The sequence below is a fragment of the Buceros rhinoceros genome, unplaced genomic scaffold (assembly GCF_000710305.1).
Source record: "Buceros rhinoceros silvestris isolate BGI_N320 unplaced genomic scaffold, ASM71030v1 scaffold24239, whole genome shotgun sequence".
Taxonomy (NCBI): domain Eukaryota; kingdom Metazoa; phylum Chordata; class Aves; order Bucerotiformes; family Bucerotidae; genus Buceros; species Buceros rhinoceros.
This window is the reverse complement of record NW_010433611.1, coordinates 10580-20204: the sequence shown is the minus strand read 5'-3', so window position 1 is coordinate 20204 and position 9625 is coordinate 10580. Positions and strand designations below refer to the sequence as shown.

The following is a 9625-nucleotide window of genomic DNA, read 5'->3' as shown; positions in this document are numbered from 1 at the left end:
AATATATACTGTGGGCAACCAGCATAGTAGAGAGAAATGATGGGAACATGGGTCTTCCTAACAGCTTGCTAGATCGGGTATAGGCAGGAAAGGCCACGCTGACCCTTAGCATACTCCCCAGCCCTGCCTGTTTGTTCTGCAGTGAGGGCATTTCCTCACCCTGCTCATAGTCACAAGGTAGGAAGAGGGGAAGCCAGTAAAAAGAGCCCACATGGCACCACAGGAGATGTCCAAGAGACAGAACCTAGAACTGCCTTTGCTCTCCAGGTAAACGGAAGCTACCTCAGTGCCATACAAATTCCTTTCCTCCATACTGCTGCACCCAGGCTCTGATAAGCATTTTGTGCTTGCACATTATTCCAAACAGGCTGATCTCAGCTCATTTTTAGCTCTATCCAAACTACCTCACTCAGCAAGTGTCCAAGAGCACCTCGTACCCCTGGCCTCCAGCTGCCCCCATCTTGCCAGCAAACACACCTGTGGCTTGGCTACCATTCCCTGCAGCCTCCAAGGAGCCCAGCTGCCTGATAGGGATGTGCCTCCCAGCAGCACCAGCTATTAGCACATGCTGGAGAGGACCTGGGCAGGCAGGCTGGCTGCACCCCTCCTAACTGACTGAAGGAAGATGAACACTTGAACTTGCTCCAAAAGGAAGCACAAGTTCCAGCTTCCCCACATTTATTTACTTGCAGAGCTTGCCCAAACCTGCAGGTAGGTGTGGGCTTGCAGACAGGCAGTTTAGAGGAAGCGAGAGTTAGGCCAGTGCAAGTCAGCTGGAGGTATTGACCCTTCTGGCAGTTTGGATGCAGACCTTGTGCTCAGCTTAAACATGTCTGTCTTCCCTTCTCTCTCTAGAAGAACTGGCCCTTCCCAGCCACCATTTTCTTCAGCATGACTCATCTCAACTACAAGTCCATTGTATCCTTTAACACTGTCTATCCAGGTCCTGCGAAACACACCAGGGAGACTTTCATCAGAGCACCTGCACCCCTGCCATATAGACAATTGCTGGGGAGAAACAGATGTACTATCAAATATCCCATTTTTGGTTTTAGCAAGGCAAATAACTTACCAAACCTTTATTTTCCTAGAATGTCATCCATTGTATGTTAGTTTAGCTTAGGGCAGAGCTTACGGCCAATACAAAGAGCAAGAATCTCTCAATTCTGTGAGGTTCTGCCCCTGGGGTGATGACGGCGTTGAGATATGCTAGGTGCTTCAGTGACACACACCAGAGAGGTCTGGTGGCAAAGCACGTATAGCACACAGACAAAAAACAAATCAAGAGCCAACCTCCTAGGTGAGCAGGCTGCCCGACAGCCACTCCTACAGTGCTAGAACTCAGTGCTCCAATGCATGTATGTGCTTTTTAGTGAGTCACCAGGAAGGACTAAGTGTTCACAAAATGCATGGGGAGGATGTGATCACATAACAGAGCTCCACTTTCCAAGGCTCTCAGGAATAGAGATTTAGGTTAAAAGTCTCCCTGTGCTCATTACACTGGGCGAAGTCTACTCAGCAGTGAGTGCAACAGTGCCACAGAACAATGACAACTGCAGGTGCAAAGGAGGAAATACTAGAGGCATGATAGTGCTTCAACATTTATTTTCCCCAAAGACACATAAAAAGAATTAAAACCACAAAGCTTTATAATACTTCACAACACATAAATACAACTGTGCTTCCTGCTTAGACTAACCAGCAGGGAGGTCTTTGATTCAGGCCTTTATGTCAGTAGGTGCATAAAGCTGTTTTGTTCACTTCAGGTACAGAACAAGTGACAGGGGAAATGTATGGTAGAGTCATTCCAGTTTGGTTCAAGGCCAGGAAATTCTCCTGAGAGGGATGCTCTGCTGTTGACTGGAAGCCACGTTCAACAGATACTGCTCACATTGCGTACAGATGTCTGCGGCCAGCCAGTTTGCCATAGTCCCTGTGTAACAGCACAGAGGCTGTGCCAGGCAACGGGGTTCCAAAACAATGGGTACACTGGAGTGGGAGAGGGGAAAAGAAATGCAGGAAAGCTGACCCAGGTTTCTGTTAAAGGGCACAGTGCTCTTCTACCCTTACCCCACTCATGATTCAACACTGTTAAGTGATTTAGCTAAATGCATGAGTTCAACAGAGCAGTCAGCATCACTTAGGAAGAACACAAAGCACCAGAAGAGCTTCACTGACTACACCTTCTCTCTTTTGACTGTATGTCAGCCAAAGAGCTAATTATTAATATCTACAGTTAATGCAAAGTTATGGCTGCATCATTATGCTGTAGGATTTTTTTCCACTCTGAAGTACGGCAGCAATGCAGTCACTCAGACCTCTTCTGCAGCACCTGCATTGTACGACACACACCAAACTACCGCCCCACACCGTTAACTTCACTGTGAACACTAGCCCTGATTTTTGGCAACTGAAGTACAAGCTTTTGAACTAGAAATGGCTGTGACTTTTTTGGCTACATTAAAGAATGGTTTCAGAGAGAAGATACTCGTTCCCCTCATAGAATATATAACTGATTTGGAAAGAAGAGAACAGATAATGTATGTTTCCAGTCTAGATGTTGCACTTATACCCACGAGGTCTGTCTTTTCCATCCAGAACTGTCAAAAGATCCTCCTTCTGGGCACAAAAGGAAAAGGGTGTTTGTATATTTGTGAAAGGACTGAGAAACCATTTGTGGCATTACTCTTCAGTCAGTTATACCTGAGACCATTAGCATATTTTATTTCTAGGTATACACGGGCTACTCCAGGGTTGTAGTGACAGATTCCCAACTGTGGGAGATAAAATATAATGGGGCCTGGAAATTCTCATACAAGTGAAGCTGTCGCAAGGAACCTTCTATGTCTGGGCTAATATGGACACTTCTGAATCCATGTCAGAAACCTGAAAGCTAAAAACCAAAATGGATTTCAGAGCACCTATACATACCCCCTTTTGGACACCTAAAATCCACAATACTTCCAGAGAACTTTAGACTAGTTAAACCAGTGGCTGAAGCAGCCATTCAGCATAACATTCAGCTGACCAGCGTAATTCTACATACTGCTGTTGCATGTTTGTAAACTTGCATATACAAGTAACTGGTAGCATCTTTCAAGGTAAAAATGGAACATCCCTGTCCCAGCTTACCTTAAACATTCCCAGTGCTCTATTTCATGCAGCAACTCTGAGCTCTTCTGCTCTTGAGTAGCTGGGTCCTCCTCTCTGGAGAGTCTCAAAAGTTTCAGGAAGTGAAATGGGAGATGTACACATGTTCTGAAGGGCATGGACATCTAGAATCACAACACAAGTCACCTGAGTTCTCAGGGAAACACATCCTCCATCTTAGCAGGAAAATTTGCATGTCATGCAATTGATTTATTGGTGCTCTTAGAAGATAGTCATTAATGCAGTGAACTTTCTGACCCCTGTATAAATAGAGCACAGAGTAATCCCAACCACTTTACACAGGATGAGAGAAAGAAAAACAGAAAGAAGGACCAGAGTTGTTTTAGCTGAGTACAACAAGATATGTCTGTGACACCCTGGCTACTTTTGCACCTTGTAATAGTCCATCTTCTGTTTTCTCAGAAACAAGTTAAAAGTTAGATTTCAGGCATCAATGGGATGAAGGAAAGCTTCCTATGACTAGGTGAGGTGCAGGGAAAACAGAAAATGTAAAAAACCCATACGTTGTTGAAAAGACTAGACTTGCCTTGATGCAGCAGTCACAGCAGACAACACTAGGAGAAAAAGTTCCCAGAATTATCATTTGAGTAAAGCTCAGCAGATACCAATATTGCAGCTAAGGGTGACTTTCCCAAGGAAGTCTTAATTTGTGGTTGTGGCATACATTCATTTGAAGGCAAAGTGAGCAAGCTTAGAACTCCCCTGCTCAGTTTGCCAGTCCTATTTATACTAGTTTAAATCATCTGAAATGTGTCAGCATCCATAGCTTGAAGGCTTCATCTGCAAATGCCTATTACTTTTCACCCAGCCCTACCACCAGACTGTTACTCTGTTCCCAGTGGTTTACTTGTTGCTTGTAATCGATTCACTGCTTCACACATTTAAGTGAGCCTTAATGAGCATGAAGTTCCTCTTTTCCTCTCCCATGAACAAAAAAGGTCTGACAAGTAAGTGGATACAAGTAGGTCCAACTCTTTTGCTAGGGTCTGGAGTTCACTTTTTCAGTCTTCAGCAGAAGATTCTGGTGAAAAGCCTCTCCCAGAACTGCTCAAGCTCTGACTGTAGTTCAGTCCAACACTTACAGCAAAATGCAGAGTGATCTGAGAGAAGGTTAATCAAATACTTGCACAGTAAATTTGGTTATTGCTAGCTTATTACCAGGAGATTCTGCTTCAGAGGCAATCTCAATCACAATTAAGATTCTGCTTCAGAGGCAAGTTTTCCCACATCATCTTGCAGCTGTGGACACTTCAGCCTGGCTTGTGCGCTAAGGCAAAACTGAGGGGCTCAGCAATCTGTTCCTACCCAGTACTACAACTGGGTTTGAATATTGAGTATTTTCAGCACTGTTCTTTCACTCTTTTCTCCCTCCTCATTCAGTCATTCTGTACCAGCTCACCTGCTGCACAGATAACAGCTGTAAGGCCACTTAAGAAACATCTGCTTATGGCAGCTGAAACAGATCTGTGGAAAAGAAAGTTAATTGTGAATGCAAATGGCCAATATCTCTGTATCGACAGTATTCCCTGCCTGCCAAAGAGCAAGCACATAGCCCAACCTTCTAAAGGATCCACATACAATAATAGAGATCTAATAAAGTATAGCAATGACACAGGAATTAAAAGCTAAAAAGGCAAAAAAAAAAAGTCTTACTTGTAGGCCAGTGTTTTTATGAAGCAGAGGTTTAGGGCAGCTGCCAGACAACAGGAGTTTAAAAAAAGGCTCTTGAGCAAACAATGGCTGTATTGTGCAAGAGTGTAACAGTAGCTAGTTAAGAGAGAAGGAAGAAGAGAGACATTCTTTGAGGTAGACTGCAGCAATCCCAAAGAGATTAAGTCAGGGCAAATTTGAATCCAATCCTGAAGCAAAAAATGAGTCATAAGGAAGCTGATGAGTCGCTTGAACTTTATAAGAAAAGAATACATTCATACACAGCTGGAAGTCAGAAGTGATATTATCTTGAGAAGTAGAGCTTGGGAAAGCTAAAAAAACTTCAGCAGCAACAACACAAAGGGGGTAAGAGAGACATTTTAGAATAGGCAGAGAGCAGGCAAGTTAAAGCAAGGTTGGTAAGTGAGAAGAAAACAGGGATTCCATCTCAGATGCATCAGACAGATAGTAGAAGTAGCATAGCTCTGCTAGCAGAGCATTTTGGCTCTATCTATACTGCTAAATAAGTGAGGACAAGAAGCTGACCCCTAAGCCAAGTAGCACAGACTTCCTCACATCTGTGTTGCAAAGGGCTTGTACTCACATCTGTTCCAGGGGGTCACTGAAACATTCCCTCTAAAGGAGACTCAGTGAATAAGCCAGCAGTTAAGCAGAGTGGACAGCCAACAGTCTTGTGCTGCAGGTCATGCCCTGTCCCACTCATCTCTCTGACCTTTGCATCCACTCAGCAAGGTGGTTTGAGTCAGCACGACTCAGGAGTGCAAGCCTGAGTTAAGACCCTTTGTTGCACTGTTTATCAGTTCCAAATCCCAATTAATTACGTTGTGATTTCAGAGCTGGCCAACAGTCATGACAGTCAGCTCTCCTAGCGTGGAAATAACAGACAAGAAGTACGGAGCAGAGGCTGGGTTACTTTCTAGGCAAGTTACAGAGCTTAAGCTTGATTAGGAGCCATCAACACACAAGTACTAAAAGATTTTTTACAGTCTAGGGCCAAACTCAGGTCAGCTGTATGAACAGGATAAGTTGAGGCAGAGAGCACCTCACCAGTTCAGCACTGAGGGCCATGAAGCCAGCCAGCTTCTAAAAAGGCAAGAACAGCATGAAGATAGAATGAAACACACCTTTGCTCTTGGACAGACACCATCACTACCTCCTTGGAAGAAGCCTTGCCCTTCCAGCACCATCATTGCATATCTGGTTCCAATCAGCTCAGCAATGGTTGGTGATGGCAACTTGGTAGGAAATGGACAGTCCTATTGAAAGACAGAAGTTAAGCATCAGACAAAGCTGAAGGAAGCAGCTGTTTGAGGAGGTCATCTTGAAACTGGGTCCTGAAAGACACAGAAGCATTTGTCCCCAAAACTCAGTTTCGCCAGTGCTGGGGAGTATCAGCTGACTCTTTGACAATACTAGCAGAGAAACTACCACAGGGGTTTTAGCAGTTGTTATAGTTTTCATGCAGCTTCCTGACACCTCATTAGGGAAGCAGGTCCCTTGGTCACCACAGTAGTTAATATCACCTCCAGAGCCAGTCTCTGGGGAATTCTACCCTTTGGTACAGACCACAGCACAGATAGCACCCTCCCCCTCCTAGGTACAGGTTTCTACAGACATTCTCTTGCCTTCTCTTTCCTAAGACCCACTAGCCCCACACAAATGGCAGGTATGGTCTGGGGGTTAATCAGGAGAGACAACAGTGCTTTCATCCCTAGGTGGGGAGCCCAACCCACTTGCATCCCCCACCACACCGCTGAACATAGAGGTTACACAGCTTTATGGTCAGTACGGAGACTTGCCAGGGGTGGGGCAGGGAGTGATGCAGAAAGAACAGAAGACGTGAGGGCACAGCATACCTTGCCAGGGTAGAATAGGGTGAGGCCATGATTTAGAAGGTTGCACAGAAGCACACAAAACCCAGCATTGCTCCCAAAACAGTCATTCAGAGCCTGATGACCTCAGTACCACATACATTTAAAAGTCACTGATGGTGAGCTATCTACATTTTGTCAACCAGTTGTTCCCTTTACTGCACGTTGAAGAGTGTTTATGAATGTATCAGAATCTAGAAAGAACAAGGGAGATGGAGAAAGTCTCACTGCCAACTACAGTCTTCTTGAGGAAATCTTGATGTACACTTTCAGGAAATGCAGTGGTATTTTTCTCTCCCTGTATGAGGAACAACTTTATTTTGTATCATTGAAACTTGGAAGCCCCCACGAAGATAATATAGCATCCAGTCTTCTCTCAAGCTGTCTCCAAGGAAAGAATAACATCCCAACATAAGATCAGTGTACAATATAACCTAATATAAAAACCAGAACATATTTACTGCTTGCATGAGGATCAAGGTGCAAGCTCTGGTTATTACCAGAGGTATCAAACCAGGCTTGCTAGCTGACATGCCAGACTTACAAGTTCCTTGCTTTGAAGGCCTTTCTCTAAAGATTCGGACCTTCCTCTGTAAGGAGGCACCTGCTGTTGACCAGCTTTCAGGAAATGATTAGGTTTAATGTCTCCTAGTGTGGATGCACCCATGGGAAGACATGTGCAATTTTCTGTAAGACCTGGATAGGAAGAAAGAGTTTTAGGGTACACAAAACCAACTGGCAGCTCCCAAGTATTCACCCCAAAAGCTGAACGCTCAAGAGCACTACACTGCCTTCTGAAGGAAGCAAGACTTACATCTCTTTCCTCAACCCCCATCAGCTCAGATCTCAAAAAGCAGAAGTCACAGTAATTATCCTTGTCAGCAGGCAGTGATGAGGCTTCATTAGCACCATTTAGCGTAATAAAATCAAGTGGTGCACTTTCTACTTGAACATTCAAACCACTCTTAGGTTTTAGTGTGAATTCCAGTTAGGCTTTCCGGAACATACTATCATTGTTTTGAAGCTGCAGGAGCTATACAAGCTTCAGTCAGCTGCAGAGGAATGGTTTTCTAAGGGGATCTCCCTAGACTCATTACTTGGAGCTTCTCCAGTGAACTGTCTTTAGGTGATCAGAGATAAAATGTACAATGAGCCCAAGCTAAGGCTTTGGGAATGTAGCAAGCCACTGACTGTACTTTGTCACCTGGTTTAGATGTGCAGCTAGAAGTACACTGACCTGTGCTGTTGCAGGATACTACTGATGACCTGGTTGAGGCAAGCCAGGTGCTGGAAGGCATCTTGGAAGTGGTTTCCTGTAGACCAGAGGAAAGGATGTTCTTAAGCTGCATATCAGAGACATCAAGCCCACTTCCTCAGAAGTGCTGCTGCTAAACAAAATCCAGGATAACCGGGACTGACCAGAAATATTCAAGGCTCAGCCAAAAGTGGAATGGAGAGAGAAACCAATGTGGTACATTTAGCAACTTCATATTCCAAGAAGTAACAGCAAGTTAATTTCCCCTGCAACCAGGAAGATCCAGCCACACTAAAGAAATTTCAAATTCATCTGTTCTCTCTCTCACCCAAGTTCAATACAGATACTACTCCCAAATTTCATCTGTTTAGGAACCATTTCAAAAAATCCTCCCTATACAACTCTAAGTACATTGGAACCATTTACTTGGCTCCAGCTCATAGGCAGCAACACTGGAGAACAGTTCAAGAGACTGTGCTCCATTAACCCAGCTTGAACCCAATGCTGTATGTCAACAGCATTGGGTCTACCTTCTCTAGAAAAGCAGAAAACGGATTTCATTATATTAGTCTCCATATGAAGGTCGTTCTAGTTTAGCAGTAATACATCAACCACAGGATTCGCAAATACTGAACATTTCTACAAGTAGCACAGACGTGCAAATATAGCTAAGATTTTCTGCTTTTGTTAATTCATATCCGCTTTCCCCAGTTAAGCAACTCATTTCAGACAGAAGTGTTTATGGAAAACAGATTCCTGTTTGTATACCAGCGCATCTGTGCTAGACATGATGTGTTAAGGGCTTAAGTTCTGTTCCACAGAATTTCTGAATATGCTGAAACTGAGTCCCAGAATCAAGCAATCAAGCTTTTCATGATCAAGCCAGCAGTTAAAGAACCCAAGGACTACTGTGGTTCATTGAAGAATAGTGCTCCCAAAATTGCTCCACAGGCAGAAGAGTGGGAATTCACCAGTGAAGTTGCTTTGCGAAAATAAATCATTAGGTTTTCCTTTCACAAGCTCACCACGTGAAATGCAAATACATCAAATCATCTAGCATCAAATGCCTCACTGTGAGGTAAGAGTGGGAACAGTTCTGGTCCATATTGGCCAAACTTGGTATGAGCTTCTGCAGAGGAAAAGACTTCAGTGAAGCTAACAGTACCACATCCATTCACTTTTGAGATACAAGATTGTTCTCATTATGTGTGTGTGTGCAGATCTAATGCCTGAAGTACTTGTGCCTCACCAGAGCCCTTTCATTTAAAGCCTTACCTGAACTCCTGGTCCCAGCTGCTGTGTTGTAGTGTTGACAATTTTAAATTCACTACTGGTATCTTGAAGATTTGAGAAACTATCGCTTGGAGATTTCAAAGCAACATTTGGTGTCACAAGCATTTCTGCAGGAGAAAGTAGGAACAAAAAAACCCATACACACAGACAAGATAAGATATTGTGCAGTGACAAGGAAATGACAAACTTGATACCTACACATCAGAATTTGAGATTTAGCTAGACTTTGTCCTGGTAGTTACATAATCTTACAGTTTTAGGTGATGGTCAAAATCCTGTTCTCTCATTTAGTGGACAGACAAATTTGAACATCCATTAAATAAAAAAAAAAGGGGGGGGGGAAGGCTGAAACACCTTTTAAGCA

The 9625-nt window shown here is 43.8% G+C and overlaps 1 protein-coding gene across 1 annotated transcript in view; it reads right to left on the bottom strand.

Moving 5' to 3' along the window:
- Positions 1-738: 738 nt before the first annotated feature.
- Positions 739-9625, bottom strand: part of LOC104500523 (protein spire homolog 1-like) — a 17961-nt gene continuing 9074 nt past the window's right edge. Inside the window, exons 9-14 of the mRNA XM_010144179.1 lie at positions 9244-9368; positions 5967-6098; positions 4571-4635; positions 3698-3725; positions 3133-3275; positions 739-946 (exon numbers count right to left, since the gene is read on the bottom strand). Coding sequence (XP_010142481.1) covers positions 739-946; positions 3133-3275; positions 3698-3725; positions 4571-4635; positions 5967-6098; positions 9244-9368 — 701 coding nt within the window. The remainder of the gene's footprint in view (positions 947-3132; positions 3276-3697; positions 3726-4570; positions 4636-5966; positions 6099-9243; positions 9369-9625) is intronic.